Genomic DNA, 26,944 nt, shown 5'->3' on the forward strand with positions numbered 1-26,944 from the left:
GGGAATACGGTGCCTTTTTGGGACGAAGCCTATATGTCCGCTGGTTCTTCATACCGATCTCACTAGCAGTAAATTATTTGATTGTTTCTATACAGCAGTGAGAGCATGTCCAGCCAGCTAGGCTGTGTTGTATTGCAGTGTGGGGCTAGCTGCCTCTCCCCTCCGCCAGCTGTGGGTCCATGGGCACAGCATGGATAGAGACAGAGCCCACAGCACAGGGAGAGCAAGAGGCCCTGAGCACACATACGACTGTGCACTCGCTCTTCTGCTGCCTGACCCCGCTCTCTCTCCCCCTTCACGTAAACACTCCCACCACTGACTTCCGCTCCCTATACTGGCCCTCTTACCGCCACCTGAACCCAGATGGGAGCGCTCAAAATAGGCCAGAAAAAAAGGGGAAATGAATGTTGGATTGGAGTCAGGTGGAGTGAATATCGGGGAGCATCAGTGGTACCTAATTATGGTACTTCAACTATACATTGGGAACTGAAAATCACTGATTTAGCTCATTTAACACCCATTGCTTAATAAAAACACAATTACATGTTTACAGAAACTAGGCCTAAATAGTAGCATACCGTTGGTATTCTAAATCAATTCCATCATTTCAGAGTCCATTTATCCGCTATAATAAGAAGCAATTAATCCCCCTCTTTTGTAAACCGTTGGTGAAAGAACATGAGGGATATTTTCACAGGAGTTAATCTTATTACAGTATTGCAGAATTAGTCTAACATTGCAATCAAACTTCTCCACAGGGTATTGAAGTGAAATATGCAGTACAATAATATAACTCTCGTACCCAGACTTAAGAACAGCAGTAATCTGCTCCAAAACCTCCACTGGGAAATAATTTCTACCTCTCATTAAACAGCCCTCATTAACATTCTGACAGTCTGTCATGTGCTATAAAATCTGTTAATGTATAGTGAAATCATTTGGGTCAATCATTCCAAGCCAAGTTTTCAACTGCAATATTTTCTTGTCCAATTGAAAACTGTTCGGACAAAATAAAGAGACTTCAGTGTCAGTGATATCTAGGCTAAATCAAGGCACTCAGTTCATTTTGAGGCATAAAATCACCCACTACAATTTAGTAAATAAAACAGGATTAAACAACAATTTGTGGTCAAATCTTTACATCAAAATCAATAAAGAAATCTTGCAAGCTGTAGCCTATTCCCAAACTACAATCTATCATGGCTCCAGACACCAGAAACAATTTCAAGCAGATTTCAAACAATAACATCACCAAATGAAGCCAAACTATCTTCTATTCTTCCTCATTATTAAAGGATGTCAGATTAAGTCAGAGGTGCCTACACGACCCTACCATGCAATTAGAAAATCTTCTGAAGCTCTTATTACTTCAATTATTACTCAAGCATGCTTTACAATCGCAGATGACCTTAGACAACTGTATTCCTACAGTGGGGTCGGACTACCGCAGAGAACTCATGTAGGCTAGACAGGCTCCTTTATGAACAAGGAAATGGGGCTTGACTTGGGGCTTGAAACAGAAAATGTATTTAGAGAACAACAAATTGAAAAGGATGAAGCGATTTTAGCAGTAGCCTATACCATAAAAGTAGCTATAGCTCCCCTTTGGTGCGGAGAGAGAAACTTATGACACATGATAGTCAGTCAGGGTTGTGTGGCTGTATGGTAGGTAGGTAGCTGTCCTATACAAAGCGACAAGGCACTGTCTGTCTGAAGGGTCTGTCGTGTCAGCTGCACCTGATCCTAGACCTCTCTATGTGACACATCGTCCTGTCAGATATATCAGTTCACATCCAACAACTTCTGTCCCTTAGTCAATTAACCTTCTGAATATAACTTCACTCAACAAAACCTTAACCTCAAACGGCTTACCATACAATTCACCAATCAAATAGTATGTGGTCTATATCAACTTTTAGGGATATGTCTATAGCATAGTGACAATTATACATGACATACAGCACCACTGATGTTGATGTTACCTGAAACCTAAACTTTCTGAAGCACACAATATCAAATAGACCTAGATTCCAAAGCATATCCCATACCAGGACTGAATCAGAGGGACATTATATCATTTAAGGAAATAACTCTTCAAACATTTATTGCATCCTTTGTCACAAGCACCATGGGCCATCACTTCATCTGAAGTGCAAATAAACACACATAGATGAGAAGACTGTCACTCAAATCCGTGTACATCCTAATAAAGGGGGCGATGGGAGGCGAGGCGAGGCGCTGACAAAGTGAACGAAGATAAGTCTGCAAATGGCATAGGAAACTCAAAGGTCTAAATAGAGTATTTGGACACACACTAGAACAACCTATGTCATGTTCAGTATTAGCTAGGTCATGCAGGAAGAAAATAAAACCATACATGGAGAATGGCCAAGTTAGACCAAATAGACAAGCGTTATACCGAACAGCCCAGAGTCTTTGGAGAGTTATAGCAATAAATATTGGTTTTCAAAAACATTTTTTGTGGTGAAACAGCATTGTAAAAGAAGCACTGTTCTAGAGATGAGAAATCGAGATGACTACTAGTCAACACCTAAAGTGCCCCTAGACTACTAAGGGCACAGTACATTCATTTAGATCCATGGCCGTAACAAATAGACTCTACATGAACTTTACACACACTTCAAAACAAGGGCGTACACTGTACAAATCAAAATATACTGTATATCTCAAAAGAATATTGCTAAATTCAAGCTTTACCTACCGCAAGCAATGCCATTTTTTCTCTTCATAGAAATGTTTCTTTAAAAGTATATGCAATGGTCTCAACGGCCCTTTTCTTTGTATTTGCTCCTGAACTATAGGAGGCTTGCTCAGTCTTCACAGCGGCCAACCAAAGGACGTGACAAGACTTGGCGCTCCATATAAATCGGCAAGGAACAAAGTGCCATAACGGATATCTATATATTTTATTTTAAACAAATCTTTTGGTGGAATTGTTTAACTGACAAGTCCCTTGGCCACTAAAGAGGGGCAAAGGAAGAGAGAAATAACATATGAGCCAACCCCACTTTTTAGGACACTTTTCCCACTCTTTCACAGTTACCCTGCCCACTTCCTTAGAAACTATCACACACCCCTCTGCCAGCACCACCAGAACTTCCCACTGCAATTAGTTATAAAAACTTTTAAGTCCCGCGACACGTGGTCTGGTTTTTAAAGAGCTGTATCCCCCTCCTCACGTGGTATGGGGGCTATTGAGTCGTCACAGACACCCTGAATGATCGCAGAAAAATAAGGCAGTTCAGACAATAGGTCGTCTTGATTAATTCAATTCTTTCAGGACCTTGAACCGTCGTCCAGGCAGCTCCACACAATTGCTGCTTTGATAGTTTGGATTCACTCTCTCCCTCTAATTTGAAACATCCAAAATTACTTTGATTTAATTTATTTTCTTTCCTGTTAGTAACTGTCGGAAGTGTTCTCCATGAGCTGACAAAATGACAACATTTTGCTTGAGATCAAATGTATCACATCTGTGTATCAAATAGGATACAAGATGAAAAGAATGAGAGAAAAAAAACAGACCTGGTCGGCTGTACAGGCTGCATTGCTGTTGGACTCTGACATGGTTTGATAGTGCCCAGTGGTTCTCTCGTTTCCACTCCTGAGTTCTTCATTCACACCTTTCCTTTCGGTTCCGCAGAAAGAGGGAGAAAAAGAACAGCCTCCTTTTGCCCGGGGTTGATTAATGCCTGAATTATTTTCACCTCATTTCATCTGATGGAGTTCTGTTTCCTCTCTGCCTCTCTCAATCATGCGGCATAGTAGCCCTCTCACTCGCCCTCCCTTCCTCTCTCCTTCCCTCGCTCGCTTTTGCTTGCCCTCCCTCTCAGTGTCCCCCTTCTGTTGTACTTCACGATTTCAGGAAAATACCCCCCCCCCTCCCATTCCCAAAAAGACAGGCGAGATCCACAGCCTTTGCCTCAATGAATGGGTTGTTGTCATTCCAGCACCTTGGCTGAATACAGAGCAAGGGGAGTTGCTGGTTTAGCTGCCTGGAGTCAGGGCTCCTGCCAAGCCTTCCTCAAGAGACTAAAGAAAATGTGAGGAGCCGTACGCTTCCACTGGACTCACTACCCTTGCTGTCTCTAAATTTCTTCCACTTTTTTTCAAAGCAGCTGCATCCAGACCACCAACACTCCCATTCATGAACACTTGACTCTCAAATCCCTGTCCCTTGACATGGCCAATTCCTCCCTGTATGTAGTGCAAAAGGCACAAGGATATATACCCTTCTCACTGCCTACAGTCCCCCCTTTCAAATTATGCACCTTCCTCTTTTTTTTCTTCAGAGGTCCAAACATATTATTTTCACTCTTGACAATGTCTGGTCAACCAATTCGTGACAGCATTGCGAGAACCATAATTGCATCACAATTTATGGGAAGAGATTCCAAAATATGTCACAAAGGAGGGCTTTTAAAACTCTGCTTATGGCGAAGTCCTCAGAATATCCAGTTAGTGGGGTCAAAAGTTGACTGACACCTGGCATGGAGCCTAATAGACATTTGATAGTGGCGGACAATGGAGGCAACCACTTCAGTGAATAGACTCCATGAGTTAATGTAATGAGCTGTAGAATGCAGACAGAAAGTATTGATTTCTCAATCAGCATTGGAACAATTACCATACCCTCATTGTAGGAAATGAGTACGTACAGACATTAGTTTAAAAAGAAACAGAAAAGTAATTGTGCACTATTGCTATTGTAAAGAGCAAAACAAATATTCCAACAATTAGGCTACTATTTGCTAAATAGAATTTAGGACATTTGAAATTTGATTAGCAGAAAAGTTTATTTTGAAATGAACAACATAAAGGGGCAAGTTATACTAGTAATCAAGGTAGTGGAAATAATTTAATGTTTTTTATATACACAAATGACATGCTATTAAACAACGTGTAGAAAAAATAACTGACCAGAGATGAAGGCTAAATCAGATACATTTTCATGCATGCTAAATTCCAGAAATATGATGGCTGATGGAAACCTAAGGGTCGAAACGTTGTATCGGTAACATCACCTGGGAGCATGAACAGCCATGTGCAGCGTTTTTATCCCCTACAAATCCAGCACCTGCAAAAGAGTACCTGGATGTGAGTATGTTCTTCAGATTTTCTTCAAATCCAGAAATATACATGAAAAGTGGGCAAATCATTTTTTATTCCATGAGGAGGAATGAAATTGCTTAGCTAGGCAACAGCACACTTTCTGCATGCTCTTTAGTAGTAAACGTCTGCAGACGAGCGAGTGTGTGGGATAGCAGAATAAATTACACACATGCAGAGCTCCTCTGGGGTTCCATATGAGGCCCAGGCAGCCACAAGCCTGGCGGTGGGGGAGTCTGACACTGTAGGTCATTAGAAACTTCACAGGGTCCGCAGCCAACTCCTATTAGTCAGCCACCAGAGAGCCTGTACACCACAGAATAGGTCAGATTTAATGAGGATTTTGCACTGCGCTATTTTGCCTGCCGCTTATCAATAGTTGAAAGGAGAGTGTTGTGGAGAGGGTGACTACAACCATGAAAAGAGACAAGATTACTATAAAAGCCAGTTGACATGTTGGGGAACTTGTTTTCCTAATTGCTCTGTTATGTCTGCTATTTAGCTCCAATTAAACATCACAGATGCCATGTTCTGTAATTGCCCGGATCTGTTAAATGTTTTAATTTTTTCCCCCTTTACAACTACTGCTTGAGTGTAAATTCAAAATAATTTAAACTAACATTTCCACATAAGGATTTGTCATTAAAAAGTCAGATCCAATGGCATAGTCCCTTGGGAAGAGAGCAAGAGCGTGATAGTTCAATCTCCAGACTCCACAGAGACAGACAGATCTCCCAGGACAGATGATGGGGGTCAACCGGTTAACCTTTTCCAGGCACCTCCCTACTGGGTGTCAGTCATACCCAGGTCATACCTTGCCCATCGCACACAACCCTGCTACTAAGAATATATAGGCTAACCCCAAACGAGACAGGGAGATGGGGACCTTCCTCAGAACTCACCACCACACTCCTCACACTAATGACTAATGATATTGTAGTGGCGGGGGGCAGGGTGATGGAGGCCATTGGGACAGGACAACTTCCGACTAAGGCATGCAAGAATTTAGAAAGGGTCGTCTGGCTGTGCACAGCCCATCAATGAGGTGGCCCGGCAGCCTGAGAAAAGCCCAGTTGCTATGGAGCAGGGGTAGGCCACAGTCCTGCCAGAGAGTGAGAAAGGAGAGAGAGAGAGAGAACACGAGAGAGGGAAGGGGGCGTTGCATTGGGAGTTCCATTTCAAATCTAAACTTGCAGTTTTTATTTCCTACTACGCTCCTATCAGAGAGTAGATCTCACCTATTTCAAGCATTTGAGTTGAGTTCTCTAGAACATCAAATCTGCAAGCATTTTTTTGCAAAGGATATTCTCATACTTCTTGAAAGGATAAGGCTACCGTTATATCAGCAATAAGATAGAAAATCTTCCTATTACACAACATTTCAATCTAATAGAAATAAAACCAAAACAAGCCTTAAAGTGGCACAGAATGCTCCCATGTTTGAAATTAGCTGCCTTTGGGACTCTTTCCTATTCAGAGCACGCTGCCTCTATTGACAAGCAAACAAGGGTCTTCAGTGTTTGGCTAAATTACTACTGCTGACCAAACATGTCACTTCGCAACTTACTGCCCTGCTGGATGTGCCGTTTCCAGATCTCACTCAGTTGGTATTCAGACTAGAGATACCAACACACACACACACACACACACACACACTCACACAAATATGGCAAAGGCAAGCTCCAACAAACATGACTTTTATCCCACCACTTGACACACAAAGCTTTTTGCTGAAATAATAGGAAGACACATAAAAAAGCCATTTGTCATTGATCTTATTCTGTTTTGGGTCGTCTAATTTCTAGTTTTGGGTCTTGAGAGGAGGAAACAGAGTCCATGAAACAGTCATGCCCTTATATTGCAGGCAAGACAAATGTAATAGCTATGTTTTTTTTTTTTTTTAATTGGCAGCATCAAAATATCAGTGCTAACGTAGAGGGACAAGCTACTCAGAGAATTTCCAATGTACAGTGCATTCGGAAAGTATTCAGACCCCTTACCTTTTTCCACATTTGGTTATGTTACAGCCTTATTATAAGACTGATTCAATTGTTATTTTTCCTCATCAATCTGTATACAGTATCCCATAATTACAAAGCAAAAACAGGTTCAGACATTTATGCAAATGTATTAAATATTTTTTTTAAATGAAATATCACACAAGAATTCAGATCCTTTACTCAGTACTTTGTTGAAGCACCTTTGGCAGTGATTACAGCCTTAAGTATTCTTGGGTATGATGCTAAAAGCGTGGCTTACCTATTTTTGGGGAGTTTCTCCCATTCTTCTCTTCAGATCCTCTCAAGCTCTGTCAGGTTGGATGGGGAGCGTCGCTGTACAGTTATTTTCAGGTCTCTCCAGAGATGTTCAATCGGGTTCAAGTCAGGGCTCTGGCAGGGCCACTCAAGGACATTCAGAGACTTATCCCAAAGCCACTTCTGTGTTGTCTTGGCTGTGTGCTTAGGGTCTTTGTCCTGTCGGAAGGTGAACCTTCGCCCCGGTCTGAGGTCCTGAGTGCTCTGGAGCAGGTTTTCATCAAGGATCTCTCTGTACTTTGCTCCATTCATCTTTCTCTCTTTCCTGACATCCCCACAGCATGATGCTGCCACCACCATGCTTCATCGTAGAGATGGTGCCAGGTTTCCTCCAGACGTGACTCTTGGCATTCAGGCCAAAGAGTTCAATCTTGGTTTCATCAGACCAGAGAATCTTGTTTCTCAAGGTCTGAGTCCTTTAGGTGTCTTTTGGCAAACTCCAAGTGGGCTATCATGTGCCTTTTACTGAGGAGTGGCTTCCGTCTGCCCACTTTACCATAAAGACCTGATTGGTGGAGTGCTGCAGAGATGGTTGTCCTTCTGGAAGGTTTACCCATCTCCACAGAGGAACTCTGACCATCGGGTTCTTGGTCACCTCCCTGACCAAGGCCCTTCTCCCCCGATTGCTCAGTTTGGCCGGGCGGCCAGCTCTGGTCTTGGTGGTTCCAAACTTCTTCCATTTAAGAATGATGGAGGCCACTGTGTTCTTGGGGACCTTCAATGCTGCAGAAATGTTTTGGTACTCTTTTCCAGGCCTGTGCCTCGGCACAATCCTGTCTCGGAGCTCTACGGACAATTCCTTCAACCTCATGGCTTGGTTTTTGCTCTGACATGCTCTGTGAACTGTGGGACCTTATATAGACAGATGTGTGCCTTTCCAAATCATGTCCAATCAATTTAATGTAACACAGGTGAACTCCAATCCAGTTGTAGAAGCATTTCAGGGATGATCAATGGAAACAGGATGCACCTGAGCTCAATTTGGAGTCTCATAGCAAAGGGTCTGAATACTTAGGTAAATAAGGTATTTCTGTTTATTTTTAATACATTTACAATAATGTCATTATGGGGGTATTGTGTTTAGAATGATGAGGGGGGAAATAATTTAATCAATGTTAGAATAAGGCTGTAATGTAACAAAATGTGGAAAAAATTAAGGGGTCTGAATATTTTCTGAAGGCACTGTAATGTTGCATAAGCAGAATAAGATTTACTTGGATACTCCATGGTTCATGTTTCCTATGAGTGGTGGGATTTTTAGCTACCCTTGAGCAAAAGTAGGAATGAATCTTATGTTCCTTCTCCTCATTTGATTTCTTTTAGTTGATACCGATTTGTAACAATTGCCTAACTATCAGGCTCAAAATGAGTACTGAGTGTGGGCCTCTAGAACATCTCACTGTAACATCCACAATACGATCACAGAACACATTTTAATATCAGGTGTAGACTGGGTCACGGGATGCGTTTAGCAGTCATTCAACTTTATCGTAGAGACCTCTGTTAATTGGTATGACATGTATTTTTTTCTCCATCTAGTCGTCTTTAGTGATAGATGTAGCATCCAGTGCAGTGCTGAAGAGATGTCCAGCTCACTCGTGGAGATGCTAATGTTTGGTCCTATTAAATCCGCCTGCATAAAGATCTCTGTCCCTTATTGCAATTAACTTAATATCTCATCACCTCTGATTAGGTTCCCAAGTAAGTGATGGGGTGTGCGAAGGCTTGGTACATGGAAAACTTGGATAACCCTCAATTTACTCAACAGTTCAGACCGGGAAACAGAAAAGTGACAGCAAGTAGCTCTGGAGAATCTCTCAGGCTGGAATGACTACATGACACGGAGGACAGAAACCAAAGAAAGTTTTTTTTTTAAAACTGCCATTTTTTGGCGCGACTGACAGCCTTTGTCTGGGCAACAAAAAGGACAAATTCATTGGTCAGAAAACAACTTCCTGAGCATTTCTTCCAGTTTGAAGTGTGACGTTTGCTTAGCCTGGCAGCATTCAGGGACACAGGAGAGCAATCTCTAACGCTTGGGTTAACCTGAAGTTTCCATGATAATTTCTCCCCTCCGTTATTTAGCTGGAAGGGCCCCAGCTGTTAATTCTTTATAAATAGCGTGTAGCTCAGATCCCCTCCAGGGAGAATGGGGCTCAGTGGAGTAGCTTGGGAACAAATCGGGCTGGAAAAAGCACACAACATACACAATTTGACAAACATATGGGATCATTGCTGGAGATTAAAGTGAGTTATATGTGACTTGAGTTCGCCTCACGTGGATTCAACAATAAGCAAATTAGAAGAGCAGCAGCAATTGTAGTTGAGCTGAAATACTATGAGAAGTGACAGAGGTTTGCGGGAATTTTTTTGGGGAGGGGGAATAGGTTACCAAAAGTTTGAAAATCTCATATTTGACTCGTAGCCTACATACACAGCAAATATTTCTGGAGTAACAATGAATTTACTAAAATCATTCAAATAGAAAATGATAATTTGAATGTGTTGGCATCAGCTCATTGTGCTAATGTATCTGGTATTTCATTCTTCCTGCATACTTTCATAATCTTAAAATTAAATTAACTAATATATAAGAGGGGGAAAAACTTCAACAGAGGAACATTTTTGTGCAATGGCCAGGTTGAAGGCCTTGTCTCTAGCTAGGTCAACATAACTGGTCCAGGGTGGTTGTAGGATTCTAGGTCCTATTTGGAATTATGTCAGAGTTCCAGGAACCAGATACAATGTAACATAGCTTAGTGAACATGTGAATAATCAACAACAACAAAATATATACAGTAGCAGTCAAAAGTTTGGACACACCTACAACTCATTCAAAGATTTTCTTAATTTTTTTATGATTGTCTACATTGTAGAATAATAGTGAAGACATCAAAACAATGAAATAACCCATATGGATTCATGTAGTGTGTTAAAGTGTTAAACAAATCAAAATATATTTTATATTTGAGATTCCTGGAATGTATTTCAATTACCAGGTGTGGCTTGTTAAAAGGTCATTTGTGGAATATCTTTCCTTCTTAATGCCTTTGAGCCAATAAGTTGTGTTGCTTCAGAGCGAAACACTCCACAGAAACGGCCAACTGCTTTCTTCTGGAAAATGTGAAGTCCAAGATGGACAAAGGGGGTGCTGTTGGGGCTGTGTTTCTGGACCTAAAGGAAGGCTTTTGATACTGTTAACCATGAGATTCTCATCACAAAATTGTCCAAGTTCAACTTTTCCCCTGATGTCTTGAGATGGATGAAATCATACCTTGAAGGCAGAACTCAGTGTGTCAGAGTGAGCAATGAGATGTCGCCCACTCGTAGCTATGATGTGGGCGTGCCCCAAGGGTCAATACTGGGGCCCCTCCTGTTCAGCCTGTACATTAATGATCTGCCTTCTGTCTGTACTGGGTCTGAAGTTCAAATGTATGCAGATGATACAGTGATATATGTGCATGCAAAGAGCAAACAACAAGCTGCACAAGAACTCACTACTGTAATGGTCCAGGTTACAAAGTGGCTCAGTGACTCGTGTTTGCATCTCAATGTGAAAAAAACTGTTTGCATGTTCTTCACAAAGAGGGCAACAGATGTTACTGAGCCAGATGTCTATGTGTCAGGGGAGAAGCTCCAGGTGGTATCCGATTTTAAGTACCTTGGCATCATACTTGATTCCAACCTCTCTTTTAAAAAGCATGTGAAAAAGGTCATTCAAATAACCAAATTCAACCTAGCTAATTTCCGATTTATACGAAATTGTTTGACTACAGAGGTAGCAAAACTGTACTTCGAATCTATGATACTCCCCCACTTAACATACTGCTTGACTAGTTGGGCCCAAGCTTGCTGTACAACATTAAAACCTATTCAGTCTGTCTACAAAGAGGCTCTCAAAGTGCTTGATAGGAAGCCCAATAGCCATCATCATTGTCACATCCTTAGAAAGCATGAGCTCTTGAGTTGGGAAAATCTTGTGCAATACACCGACGCATGTCTTGTATTCAAGATCCTTAATGGCCTGGCTCCCCTCCACTCAATATTTTTGTTAAACAGAAAACCCAGACATATGGCAGCAGATCCACAAGGTCTGCCATGAGAGGTGACTGTATAGTTCCCCTAAGGAAAAGCACCTTTAGTAAATCTGCATTCTCTGTGAGAGCTTCCCATGTCTGGAATACACTGCCATCAGACACACATAACTGCACCACATATCACACTTTCACAAAATGCTTGAAGACATGGCTAAAGGTCAATCAGATTTGTGAACATGGTCCCTAGCTGTGTGTTGCCGCTTTCCATGTTGTCTGTTGTCTGTAGCTTGTGAGGTGTGGAAACACTTTGTTGCTTTTATGAATTTTGTCTTGCTGCTTTTTGTTCTATGTTGCTCTGTCTGTATGCTACGTCTTGCTTGTCCTATGTTGCTCTGTCTGTATGCTATGTCTTGCTTGTCCTATGTTACTATTGTCTATATTGTAATTGTTTTTAATAACCTGCCCAGGGACTGCGGTTGAAAATTAGCCGGCTGGCTAAAACCGGCACTTTTACTGAAACGTTGATTAATGTGCACTGTCCCTGTAAAAATAAAAAAATAAACTCAAACTCAAACTCAAGAAAGGGGTGGTATACAGAAGATAGCCCTATTTGGTAAAATACCAAGTCCATATTATGGCAAGAACAGCTCAAATAAGCAAAGAGAAACGATAGTCCATCATTACTTTAAGACATGAAGGTCAGTCAATGCGGAAAATTTCAAGAAAGTTTCTTCAAGTGAAGTCACAAAAACCATAATGCGCTATGATGAAACTGGCTTTCATGAGTACCACCACAGGAAAGGAAGACACATAATTATCTCTGCTGCAGAGGATACGTTTATTAGAGTTACCAGCATCAGAAATTGCAGCCCAAATAAATGCTTCAAAGAGTTCAAGTAACAGACACATCTCAACATCACCTGTTCAGAGGAGACTGCATGAATCAGGCCTTCATGGTCGATTTGCTGCAAAGAAACCATTACTAAAGGACACCAATAAGAAGAAACACGAAAAATTGACAAATTTGAGATTTTTGAGACACAGAGTAGATGAACAGATGATCTCCCCATTTGTGGTTCCCACCGTGAAGCATGGAGGAGGAGGTCTGATCACTGTCTGTGATTTATTTAGAATTCAAGGCACACTTAACCAGCATGGCTACCACAGTAATCTGCAGCGATACACCATCCCATCTGGTTCACGCTTAGGCAGACTATCATTTGTTTTCAAACAGGACAATGACCCAACATACCTCCAGGCTGTGTAAGGGCTATTTGACCAAGAAGGAGAGTGATGGAGGGCTGCATCAGATGACCTGGCCTCCACAATCACCCAACCTCAATTAAATTGAGATGGTTTGGGATGAGTTGGACCGCAGAGTGAAGGAAAAGCAACCAACAAGTGCTCAGCATTTGTGGGAACTCCTTCAAGTCCGTTGGAAAAGCATTCGAGGTGAAGCTGGTTGAGAAAATGCCAAGAGTGTGTAAAGCTGTCATGGCTACTTTGAAGAATTTCAAATATAAAATATATTTTTTGGTTACTACATGATTCCATATGTGTTATTTCATAGTTCTGATGTCTACACTATTATGAAAAACCCTTGAATGAGTAGGTGTTCTAAAACTTTTGACCAGTAGTGCACGTTGATTCGATTTGAAATGGTGGGGGAATTTGAGATGCTTTTGGTGAGCCTTGGACATTGAAGGAATCAATTGAAGGAATCAAAGTGATAACTAATGTGAAGACGGGTGTTCCTGTGTGGGAGCCCTGAGAACAGCAGACCCGCTTTATCCCATGCCTATATCTCCCATTCACTAGACAAGGGGCAGAGCAGGTTGAGTTCAAGCGCAACAAATTACCTAAATATGGGGTGAAAAGCCTTTGAAAGACCTCAAATGGACTGTTGAAAATAATAATAATAAAAGAGATGAGAAGATTTAAGAGGCCCGTTGAGGGAACACAATGCTCAATAGCTGTCCATAATTTTACAAACTCGCCAGCGGATGAAAGTGGGTCTCTTTTTTAACTTTGTTTACCCTTTCTTTGGAGGGGGCTGCCATTAAACAGAAGGGAGAGGAAGAAAAGTTGGAAAAAACGTAATTTTCAGCCTGAGTGGTTTCTTCAAATGAAATCTAAAGGCCGAAACTCAAAGGGTTCTTTGGTTGGGGGATCTTTAAAAGGAAGCGCAGCAGTGGACGTGTTTGGCATTTTGGTGACCTTCCTCCCCCCACTGTACCTTCGCCACAGTGGCTGCATTTTCCCTGGCTCTGCCACTTGGTGCACTGTACAGTCAGAGGTTCAAACATAAACAGAAATCATGTTTAACTTCCCTTTTGCTCCCTCACACCTGTTCCCATGCCCTGAAGGCAGCACGATTGCACAGTTACAAAGATGTGAACACTTAAGCTAATAAAAGTGAGTGATTGACAGCTGAATATGGTCCTCCTTACATAAGGAGGAAAGAAAAAGCTTTTGGGCAGACTGAAGTTGTATGGGACAGACAAACTTAACTTGAGACTTATTGTCTTTACGCAAACTTCACATGGCAGGGCAACTGTTAACAACATAAAGTCGTTGAGACCATCCACTCATACACACCTCAATACTACAGTCACAGTCTTGCCAGTTTTCCAAGGTGAGAATGTAGATTCGGTGTTATGTAGCAACATTTGAAATTGTGCGTTTTACTTTGGACAAAAGTAGAGACTCAGAGCTAGAAAATGGGATATCATACACTGCAGTTGAGGAACAATGGAAAAGTAATTCTGCTTTGGAAGTTGCTAAACTTGAAAACCCACATTTTGAGAAAATGTCCCTTGAATGTTTTGGTACACCTACTGGAGAGCTCTTCTTTGTCTACACCCATTCAGCATCGTTCACACCCTCTAAAGCCTTAGCCCCACCCATCTCTTTAAGGATTCTCATGTGAGTCTATGTGGTAAACACAAACACACGCTATATCAAATAAAAATCTAAGTTTATGTTGTCACATGCACAGGACACAGACGGTGTAAACGTTTACTAGCATAGTGGTTACTAGCATAGTAGCAATGTCCAAAACAGATACAAATATTTAAAACATATTGTTTTCTTATTATTAGATGGCGCTTACCCGACACACTTATCTAAATTGATGGGTCATGTGAAGGAAGACCTATAACCACCCACCAGCCACATCTAGCTACGTGGATGGGTCACTATTGTCCGGCCGAAGTGGAACCTTTTGTTTAGACATGTAGCTACCTAGGTAGCTAAACAATGAACCAACATAATCCCAATTTATACTACTACCAATACAAACATTGCCATAGCTGTAGTATGAATCTGCAGGTAGCTAAAGCTAAACAAACAAGGTTCAATGTTAGCTAGCTAATATTAGGCTATACCTAGCAATGCAAATGTTTTTCTGATTCTAATAATATTACTACACAGATCATACACGTTAGCTATCGAGCCAGCAAGCTAACATTTGCTAGCTAATTAACAGTACGCTTTAACTTGCAATAAAAAACAACAACTTTCTGACAAAATTAGAAACATATATCTGAAAATGTAGCTAGACTCTTACATGGATGAACGCTTCACAGCAGACTTGAAACATTTAACATTTAACGTTTTGTTTGTAGATACATAATTTGGCTAGCATTGTGTCAAGTCACTCTGGTTCACACTGAACATGGCATCAATGTTGTTGGAAGTAGCACAACTTTTGTAGTTCTAATAAATGTTTACGTTCAAATGCCGCTCCTGTGAAGTAGTAACATGGAAATGCGCCTAATTTCCTGAAACAAGTCACAAATATCTATTCAATTGAATAACATTGTTTGTGAACTTTAGAGCTGTAACGATTTGACACTTTGGCTTTGGTTAAAGGCAAGTACAAACGCATACTAGTAGTAGTCATCGCTCCTGCTCGAGAGTCTACACATCCTGTGTGATGGGAAACAAGATCATCATCTCACTGGCTCCTTCTCTTGCGAGGTCTCATTGGCTATTGCCGATCACTGTTCTCAAAACTTGTCGTTGCACATCACACTACAAGAGCATTGCAGATTGTGTGACTATAAAATCAAACATGTTTGAAAATATTGGGACGTCTGGGACTGGTAGCCCTCAGATTGCGTTTCTAAACCGCTCACATTAAAACTAGCGTCGGTGACGAGGTAGGCAACGACATGGTGATTTTTGTAAAAAAAAAAAAAATTAGAAGTGATGATAGAAAGCAATTTTCAAAATCGTTTGACATGCTCGTCACCATTGTATGACTAGAGCCTGAGCGATATGGTATTATTGGATCCGATACCGATTTTAGAAAGGCAAAAGTCACCGATTACCGTTAGATCTGCTGATATAAAGTAATTTAGAGTTGAAAAGAATTTCTTTAAAAAAATATTACAAAATGACACAATAATCTTTTACACTAATTACCAGATACTCTAAATTATGATTTAACAAAATATAAAATTGTACATTATTTATGAACATTTTATTTGTGGTTTACAGGATATCCACCAAAAAGCAACTACATCCTCTATAAATACAACAGTAAATATAAAACTTGTTTAGTTTACCTTCTTAGGTACAAGTTAAAGATGTGGCACTGTATAAGAAGTTCGCAAAAGTGTTTGTGCTAGACCACCACAAGGGGTGGCTGGCTGAATTAATTAAACTTTGTCTCAAAGTAAATCTGAAACTGCACTGTTCACAAATTTACAAATAAGCATTGAAATGCAGTAACATGCTGTTAGTAATGTCACCGCTACTTGTCAACGGCAGCATTTGTCTTGAGTAGATCTACTACAGTGTTTAAAACAGTCAAAGGTTATGTAAACAAACACTTCATGGCAACCTCGCAATGAGTACATTATGACACGCACAAGCTAGCTTTTCATTACGACAATGTTTTCTCACAGAACCCATATGTACATTACCCTGTCAAGCTAGCTTTTCATTACGACAATGTTTTCTCACAGAACCCATATGTACATTACCCTGTCAAGCTAGCTTTTCATTACGACAATGTTTTCTCACAGAACCCATATGTACATTACCCTGTCAATACAACATATATTGGCTATACATTTCAACTGCAAATGGCTATGCGCTGATGACTGGAAACGTTTAAGCAGGCAAATTCTTGCCGGACTGCTTTTAGTCACACATTCTAATTTAGCTAGATAACTAATGATAGCTACTTATCTCCCATGTTAGCACATGGCCCAAATGATAGATCTGTGCCAACTGTCTTGCTTTTTGAAGATGGCATATTTTGGAAAACAAACCAAATAAAACCACTAGCTAACATAATAGGCCTAGACAGTAACAGTATTATTTTTGTGTCGAGTGTTCACTTTGGCACCAGTCCAGTGTTAGCACACAAGTAGCACAGATAGCTAGCTAACTATATTGCTGGCTAGATAGCTAAGCTAACAACCTTGCTGGCTAGCTAGCCTGCTAATGTTAACTAAGTGAGAGTGTGATGAGGACAGGGCTGCTTGATTGGTGTACTTTTTTTCATTTACAAATACGCTGGCTGTTATAAACTACTCACTGTTAAACCAACATGCTTACTCTCTCTCACATTGTGACCTAGGGCTGTATGATGTTCAATGAGCAGCTAGTAGAGAGCCCTATTCAGGTAACCATTGAAAATGTTTTTTTTAAATACCTCAAATGAGCAGACATATTTGTTTATTCTATGTACAGTTGAAGTCGGAAGTTTACATACACCTTAGCCAAATACATTTAAACTAAATTCCCTGTCTTAGGTCAGTTAGGATCACCACTTTATTTTAAGAATGTGAAATATCAGAATAACAGTAGAGAGAATTATTTATTTATTTCATCACATTCCCAGTTTGTCAGGAGTTTACATACACTCAATTCGTATTTGGTAGCACTGCTGCATTTAAATAGTTTAACTTGGGTAAAACGTTTTGGGTAGCCTTCCACAAGCTTCACACAACAGGTTGGGGGAATTTTGGCCCATTCCTCCTGACAGAGCTGGTATAACTGAGTCCGGGATGTAGGCCTCCTTGCTCACACATTTTCTATAGGATTGAGGTCAGAGCTTTGTGATGGCCACTCCGATAACTTGACTTTCTTGTCCTTAAGCCATTTTGCCACAACTTTGGAAGTATTCTTGGGGTCATTGTCCATTTGGAAGACCCATTTGCGACCAAGCTTTAACATCCTGACAGATGTCTTGAGATGTTGCTTCAATGCTTCAATATATTCTCATGATGCCATCTATTTTGTGAAGTGCACCAGTCCCTCCCGCAGCAAAGCACCCCCACAAAATGATGCTGCCACCCCCGTGCTTCGCGGTTGGGATGGTGTTCTTCAGCTTGCAAGCATCCCCCTTTTCCCTCCAAACATAACAATGGTCATTATGGCCAAACAGTTCTATTTTTGTTTCATAATTTCTCCAAAAAGTATGATCTTTGTCCCCATGTGCAGTTGCAAAACGTAGTCTGGCTTTTTTTATGGCGGTTTTTGGGCAGTGGCTTCTTCCTTGCTGAGCGGCCTTTTAGGTTATGTCGATATAGGACTCGTTTTACTGTGGATATAGATACTTTTGTACCTGTTTTCTCCAGAATCTTCACAAGTTCCTTTGCTGTTGTTTTGGGATTGATTTGCACTTTTCACACCAAAGTACGTTCATCTCTAGGAGACAGAACGTGTCTCCTTTCTGAGCGCTATAACAGCTGCATGGTCCCATGGTGGTTATACATGCATACTATTGTTTCTACAGATGAACATGGTACCTTCAGGCGTTTGGAAATGGCTCCCAAGGATGAACCAGACTTGTGGAGGTCTACAATTATTTTTATGAGGCCATGGCTGATTTCTTTTGATTTTCCCATGATGTCAATCGAAGAGGCACTGAGTTTGAAGGTAGGCCTTGAAATACATCCACAGGTACACCTCCAAAGTATGTAAATTAGCCTATCAGAAGCTTCTAAAGCCATGACATCATTTTCTGGACTATTCCAAGCTGTTTAAAGCCACAGTCAACTTAGTGTATGTAAACTTCTGACCCACTAGAATTATGATGCAGTGAATTATAAGTGAAATAATCTGTCTGTAAACACTTGTTGGAAAAATTACTTGTGTCATACACAAAGTAGATGTCCTAACCGACTTGCCAAAACAATAGTTTGTTAACAAGAAATTTGTGGAGTGGTTGAAAAAACGAGTTTTAATGACTCCAACCTAAGTGTATATAAACTTCCGACTTCAACTGTATATAATATTGGCATAAGTGGAATAATATTATATAATAATATTGGCATCTGTGGAATAAAGACCAATAGAAATATTTCTGTGAAAGGCTAATATCGGCCATCTTATTTATTGGTCGGGCTCTATTCGAGGTGGGGCTTTGAGTTGTGTTCTCCATTTGGCTGTTCCCAAGAGACGAGCAGGAGAGCAGCAGTCAGACAGGATGCTACTCATTGTCCTACCACATCTAAATGAGGTGCCGAGCAGACAAATGTGCAATTCCCTCACCCCACTCCCTTCCCCAACATATCTTCTCTCAAAGCATAAAAGACATCTAGCTGTCTCGTAAAACGGTCTGCCAAAACCTCATCCGGCTGCCAATTCAGGGAAAGTGAGCCCAAAGCTATAAAAGATGTTAGAGAGCTATTCAAAAGATAAGGCCTTCCTTAGAAAGGTTGGAAAGAGTCAGAATTGGGTTTCTAAAGCACAATTGCAAGCAAAATGATACCAGCCTGTCCATGCAATATAAATACTCTGCTTGAATAGATAGAAAACCAGGAAGAACAATTTTAGCAGCAAGGGAAATTAAGTATACAACGTCTAAAACATAAATTAGGTTTTGTATAACAATCTCTATATACACTATATATACAAAAGTTTGTGGACACCCCTTCAAATTAGTGGATTCAGCTATTTCAGCCACACACGTTGCTGACCAGTGTATAAAATCGAGAACACAGCCAAGCAATTGCAATAGACATACATTGGCAGTAGAATGGCCTTACTGAAGAGCTCAGTGATTTTCAACGTGGCACCGTCATAGGATGCCATCTTTTCAACAAGTCAGTTTGTCAAATTTCTGCTCTGCTAGAGCTGCCCCAGTCATCTGTAGGTGCTGTTACTGTGAAGTAGAAAGTATAGGAGCAACAGTGGCTCAGCAGTAAAGTGGTAGGCCACAAAATCTCACAGAACGGGACCGCTGAGTGCTGAAGCGCGTTGTGTGTAAAAATCGTTCCAAACTGCCTCTGGAAGCAAAGTCAGCACAATAACTGTTTGTCTGGAGCTTCATGCAATGGGTTTCCATGGCTGAGCAGCCACACACAAGCCTAAGATCACCATGTGCAATGCCAAGCATCGGTTGGAGTGGTGTAACGCTTGCCGCCATTGGACTCTGGAGCAGTGGAAACGCGTTCTCTGGAGGGATGAACCACGCTTCACCATCTGGCAGTCCGACGGACGAATCTGGGTTTGGCGGATGCCAGGAGAAACGCTACCTGCCCCAATGCATAGTGCCAACTGTAAAGTTTGGTGTAGGAGGAAAAATGATCTGGGGCTGTTTTCATGGTTCAGGCTAGGTCCCTTGTTTAAAGTGAAGGGAAATCTTAAAGCAACAGCATACAATGACATTCTAGACAATTCTGTGCTTCCAACAATTTGGGGAAGCTCCTTTCCTGTTCCAGCATGACAATGCCCTTGTACACAAATCAAAGTCCATACAGAAACGGTTTGTCAAGAGCGGTGTGGAAGAACTTGACTGGCCTACACAGAGCCCTGACCTCAACCCAATCAAACACCTTTGGGATGAATTGGAATGCCGACTGCGAGCGAGGCCTAATCGCCCAACATCATTGCCTGATCTCACTAATGCAATTGCGGCTGAATGGAAGCAAGTCCTTCCCAGAAGAGTGGAGGCTGTTATAGCAGTAAAGGGCGGACCAACTCCATATTAAAGCCCATGAAATGTTTGACGATCAGGTGTCCACATACTGTAGATACTTTTAATCATGTAGTGTATGTAATGCAATATACTGTATGCAAGGGAGCTGGGGCAGTGAAGCAGTGACAGTTAGTGATGGCGGGAGAAGGGTTCGGTCCTGTGGAATGACTAGCATCACTGTCTGTCAGTAGAAGAGAACAGACTCAGCCATTGCGACTGGAGCATGGGGGAACCAATCACAGAAGGGGAGGGAAATGGAGGGGAGGATCTCTGGCTCTTATCTACCTTTGACTTCACGTTTGGACCTCAAGGTCGACCTCAGGGTTTGACCTTACTCATTCAACCTTACTTTTTTCCTGTCCAGATAAGAGAGGTTTAACATTCTATCTCTATCTCTTTTCCTGTTTTACTAACAGCAGTGTGAAATTTGAAGTTTGGAAATGTTGTTGTGAAGAACATGTGATGTTGTTGTTACTGAGGCCTTGGTCTGAGCATATTTACAGCCAGGGACACACTGTCCAGACAATTACAGAAGTGGCTGCTGAAAAAAACCCATCGGCCAAGTCAAACAATCAGCCTGTAGTATACCTGCTTGACAGACACATGGGTCCGTTTGGGTAAAGCCACACAAGGTCCAGTTACTTCAGTACTACTACTATAGCCAGCCACTATCCCCATCTTCTCAGTAGTTAAACATCGAAAAGGATGAAGGCATGGCATACAAGATTAGGGATGGTCAAAACCAGTTTCTTACAAACTATGTAAACATAAGACACATAGAAAATACATAAAAAGACAAATGGAACTTCAGAAATTCAAGCTAGCGTCTTGTAGAATCACATCGCTCAAGTACAGGTAACACCATGTTGACGACGATAAATAGGGTAGGCACGTCTTCAAATGATAGGCTGAACCAAAATAACAAATATTCACCCCAAATACTACTAAAAGAGCATTCAAATGAAAGTGATATTTATTGACTTTATCCCAAGTATATGTATAATCGAAATGACCTTCCAAGCTCTTTGGTTCATATGCAATAATCTTTCATTTTGAGTGCGAAACAATCATTTCATTTTTCTTTGATCAAATTATAAAATATTTTTGGGAGGACAGAATTTATAGCCTTTTTGGTTCCCAATTGGATTCTCTCTAACACAGTACAAATGTGGCACTATTAACATAAGAAATGTAGACAGTAGGTCTACAGTAAAAAATTACTACAAAACTTGGGAAATTACACAAACTTTACTTCACTACTGGCTGTGCAGTAGCTGGTGACAGCTAATGAGACCTCCACATTAAATCATGTTACAAATGTTTTTACAACTAGCTAGAAATCTAACTATATTTACTTTCTCTAATGAACATCGTTAGCAACAATAAAAATGGTAGACATGCTTTTATTTAATTAGCCTACATTTTGTTAGGTAGGCCTATAGGCATCTTCAATTCACCTCCAGTTAGCTGATCCTTGGAACATCTCTGTACAGAGCTCATAAGGGGAGCGTAGGGTCAACTGATGGTCAACAGCTGTACACTGCTATTCGTCATGAATGACAACAATACTGCTCATGTGAGTAGCTTCAAGAAGAACTGATTTCAAATCGGACAAAAAGAACACTGTGTTTCTGACAGGGTGTGTGTGAGGAGATCAGTAATGTGGGGGGGGGATACAAACAAAAACTCCAACTCACCACAATCACCGAAAATGGTTTTTCCTCCATGCTTCAGTCAGGGGGCGCTTTCAAGTGGAGGGACCTCTTCCTCTTTCGTGACGATGTGGTCTATGTCCGTGTTGCTGTGTGTCTCTTTTTGGGACTCGTCTTCTTCTGGACACTGGTGTGTTTCAGTAGCAGCAGCTGGCGTGCGGCTTCGCCCCGTTGCTCACTCGATTCCCTTGTTTCAGACCGCAGCTGAAGTGGCGTCTTTGCTTTGTGTTAATTCTCCCCTAATCCAGGAACGTTTCTATGCTGTGAAACAGACATGTGACAAGGAGGGGAGTGGAGGCAAAACTTTAAGTTCCTTTCCCAATTTCAAACAATTTCATCACTGGAAAAATGTAACTTTTGTCCTTCCCTGTCTAAATGTTCAGGACACTTATTTTTATCTGAGCACCAGTGGTGCTGATATCTCTCCAGATAGGAGAGAAAACTAGATGAGCATTTTCCTGAAAACCCATCACTGAAACAATGTGCTATTGTACAAACAGATGACTCTACTGTTGGTAAAAAAAACTCTGACTTCTCATTGACTGCACATTGCACAACAAGTGCAGAGAGCAGTAATCAAAATTAACCCAAGAACATGGGAAATTCACAGTGTATATAAATACTTCTCAGCATAAATTGGTTTGTAACTTCATTTAGCATTTTTCCATTCGATTCAAGTATGTGACAAATGTTAAATTGTTCAACTCAAACACTATATTTGGAGCACTTTGAAATACATTTGGCTACTCATTTGGCTACTCTGTATCAGGGGAGGACTGTTAATCCTATAAACAAAATCATTTCATAGGAAAATGCAAAGAAAATCACTATAGCAAAAATGTGTTAAATTGAATTACTCAACAACATGACAATACAATTTATCTAAGTATTATTACAGCATTTTTTAAATATAAAACAAATAAATAAAAAAAGGCTTCCAGGAAATACGGGCATTATAAAGCTACTATGCAAAACAACATAATATGACAGTTGTAACTTGTAGCTTCACCAGTTTCACATCTCCCAGGTCATACTTGTCTACAGTATTTTACACTCGCCAGGTCTTAACCTCTTCAGCCAAGTCTTAACCTCTTCAGCCAAGTCTTAACCTCTTCAGCCAAGTCTTAACCTCTTTAGCCAAGCCTTAACCTCTTCAGCCAAGCCTTAACCTCTTCAGCCAAGCCTTAACCTCTTCAGCCAAGTCTTAACCTCTTCAGCCAAGTCTTAACCTCTTCAGCCAAGTCTTAACCTCTTCAGCCAAGTCTTAACCTCTTCAGCCAAGTCTTAACCTCTTCAGCGTCAATGCTTTGGGAGTCTGTTGACCTGACATACCACAGTGTGGTAGAATGCCAAGGCTACTTAGTTAGTCTTGTCCTCAGTTTAACTCAGCAAATGTGAGTGTGACCAACTGACCATTATATTACACTGCCCAGTAGACTATATTCAACATACTGCTAAAATATATTTATGCTACAAAGTACTACTTTAAAAAACTAATTTTGTCTTAGTGTTTTTGAGGGACATACATCAAATCCAAATCATAAACATGACCACAGCAATTCAGCAAAGGCACTTTCTACCACAGGCCTACTTCTCTATCAACACTACATCAAGAGCATGCTGTAAAAAGGTTTGCCAAATATAGCTCCCGTTCAAATGTAACGCAGAGATAAATCAAACCTGCTCTGTGGCCAAATGTTGAACCCAATGCAACAAAGAAACATTTAAACATTGATTAAAAAACAAGTCTTACCATCACAGAAGTAGCAATGCCCCTCAAAGAGAACAAGGGTTGGGTTTTACCAGACAGCGTAGGCTTTAAAAGGAACTACTAGATAAAATAGGATGTCAGGCTCAACGGTGAGAACCAACTGGTCTGCAGAGTGTATCGTTCTGTAACTATCCCACGCTCTCCACACAGTTAGTTCTGTTAATTTCCCTTAGGTCTGCTCCAGTAGTACATATAAGTGTTGCGCCACAACCATTGGAAACTCCTGGGAGGAGTAAAAAGGGGTTATTGGTGGAAAAATACAGGTCTGGTCTCCTTTCTTGTGTTCTCAATCTGAACACCCATTGCCGAGAATGAGTAGACTATGTCCAAATCATCTATTTATTTCTTTGACTGACCTATATCTAACTGCATCGATGTAGAAATGTTCCTGCTGACAATGTAAAAAGGATCAACTGGGCAGTGATTAAGCCTAGGGTTTCTTAGAATATTAGGAAACAATTTACAACATGATCATAACTGTGTAATTATTATTAAGAACAGTGACAAGTTGTTATTTGTCATTGTAACACTGTACACCAAATTCAGTCACAGAAGTATGTTCTACAAATCTAAAAACTAGCTTAATTTAAACTGTTTTAAGTATAATAATAAGTAATAAAGATACATATTACATTGTACTTACAAGAATAATTAGGCCACACAACACTAAGAGTGCAGTTCATCTATAGGCCAACATGCCCATATGTGACCGACCACCTAGATTTGGTCTTTTGTAGCAAAATTGTGTTTTTTACATCGTCTAAAAGTAGAGACTCAGGAGATACAAAATGTTATATCATACACCACACATTCCCAGTGGGTCAGAAGTTTACATACACTCAATTAGTATTTGGTAGCATTGCCTTTAAATTGTGTAACTTAGGTTAAACATTTCAGGTAGCCTTCCACAAGCTTCCCACAATAAGTTGGGTGAATTTTGTCCCATTCCTCCTGACAGAGCTGGTGTAACTGAGTCCGGTTTGTAGGCCTCCTTGCTCGAATATGCTTTTTCAGTTCTGCACACAAATTTTCTATAGGATTGAGGTCCGAGCTTTGTAATGGCCACTCCAATACCTTGACTTTGTTGTCCTCAAGCCATTTTGCCACAACATTGGAAGTATGCTTGGGGTCATTGTCCATTTGGAAGACCCATTTGCGACCAAGTTTTAACTTCCTGACTGATGTCTTGAGATGTTGCTTTAATATATCCACATAATTCTCTTTCCACATGATGCAATCTATTGTCCTGCAGTCCTGCAGCAAAGCACCCCCACAACATGATGCTGCCACCCCCATGCTTCACGGTTGGGATGGTCTTCTTCAGCTTGCAAGCCTCCCCCTTTTTCCTCCAAACATAACAGTGGTCATTATGGCCAAACGATTCTATTTTTGTTTCAGTACCATCTTTGTCCCCATGTGCAGTTGCAAACTGTAGTCTGGCTTTTTTATGGCGGTTTTAGAGCAGTGGCATCTTCCTTGCTGATCGGCCTTTCAGATTATGTCGATATAGGACTCGTTTTACTGTGGATATAGAAACGTTTGTACCTGTTTCCTCCAGCATCTTCACAATGTCCTTTGCTGTTGTTCTGAGATTGATTTGCACTTTTCACACCAAAGTACATTTGTCTCTAGGAGACAGAACGCGTCTCCATTCTGAGAGCTATGACAGCTGAGTGGTCTCATGGTGTTTATACTTGCGTACTATTGTTTCTACAGATGAACATGGTACCTTCAGGCATTTGTAAATTGCTCCCAAGGATGAACCAGGCTTGTGGAGGTCTTATTTTTCGGAGGTCTTGGCTGATTTCTTTTGATTTTCCCATGATGTCAAGAAAAGAGGCACCGAGTTTGAAGGTAGGCCTTGGAATACATCCACAGGTACACCTCCAATTGACTCAAATGATGTCAATTACCCTATCAGAAGCTTCTAAAGCCATGATATCATTTTCTGGAATTTTCCAAGCTGTTTAAAGGCACAGTCAACTTAGTGTATGTAAACTTCTGACCCACTGTAATTGTGATACAGTGAATTATAAGTGAAATAATCTGTCTGTAAACAATTGTTGGAAAAATTACTTGTGTCATACACAAAGTACATGTCCTAACCGACTTGCCAAAACTATAGTTCGTTAACAAGAAATGTGTGGAGTGGTTGAAAAACAAGTTTTATTGACTCCAACCTAAGTGTATGTAAACTTTCGACTTTAACTGTACATTACACCTAATCTCGTTCCTGACACTTCCGCTCAAATACACGGAAGGTCTGTAGGACAAACCAATCAAACGTGGAATTCATTAGTTAGTGTTAGGTTTAAAAATACAATTTTAAGAAGATTTTTACCTTCATTTAACTAGGCAAGTCAGTTAAGAAGAAATTCTTATTTACAATGACGGCCTACCCCAGCCCGGACAACGCTGCACCAATTGTGCACCTCCCTATGGGACTCCCAATCACGGCCAGTTGTGATATAGCCTGGGATGCAGTGCCTTAGACCACTGCGCCACTCGAGAGTAGAGGTCGACCAATTATGATTTTTCAACGCTGATACCGATACTGATTATTGGAGGACCAAAAAAGCCGATAGCGATTAATCGGCCGATTTTTTTTATTTTTACAATTTGTAATCATGACAACAATTACAACAATACTGAATGAACACTTATTTTAACTTAATATAATACATCAATAAAATCAATTTATCCTCAAGTAAATAATAAACATGTTCAATTTGGTTTAAATAATGCAAAAACAAAGTGTTGGAGAAGAAAGTAAAAGTGCAATATGTGCTATGTAAGAAAGCTAACGTTTCAGTTCCTTGCTCAGAACATGAGAACATATTTCAGACATGAGTCTTCAATATTCCCAGGTAAGACGTTTTAGGTTGTAGTTATTATAGGACTATTTCCCTCTATACCATTTGTATTTCATTAACCGTTGACTATTAGATGTTCTTATAGGCACTTTAGTATTGCCAGTGTAAGAGTATAGCTTCCGTCCCTTTCCTCGCTCCTCCCTGGGCTCGAAGCAGCAACATAAC

At 40.7% G+C, this 26,944-nt stretch overlaps 1 protein-coding gene across 4 annotated transcripts in view; it reads right to left on the bottom strand.

The window, feature by feature from the left end:
• LOC115114422 (sodium- and chloride-dependent glycine transporter 1-like) overlaps positions 1-26,944 on the bottom strand; it is an 86,857-nt gene that overhangs the window by 46,295 nt on the left and 13,618 nt on the right. For 2 of the 4 annotated variants that reach the window (XM_029642636.2, XM_029642634.2), the window contains exon 2: positions 22,121-22,396. In XM_029642636.2, coding sequence (XP_029498496.1) covers positions 22,121-22,150 — 30 coding nt within the window. In that variant the 5' untranslated portion in view covers positions 22,151-22,396. Of the gene's footprint in view, positions 1-3,546; positions 3,819-22,120; positions 22,397-23,888; positions 24,188-26,944 lie in introns of those variants that run through there. The other 2 variants (XM_029642635.2, XM_029642633.2) reach the window with 2 other exon arrangements.

This window comes from Oncorhynchus nerka, linkage group LG9b (assembly GCF_034236695.1).
Source record: "Oncorhynchus nerka isolate Pitt River linkage group LG9b, Oner_Uvic_2.0, whole genome shotgun sequence".
Classification (NCBI taxonomy): Eukaryota; Metazoa; Chordata; class Actinopteri; order Salmoniformes; family Salmonidae; genus Oncorhynchus; species Oncorhynchus nerka.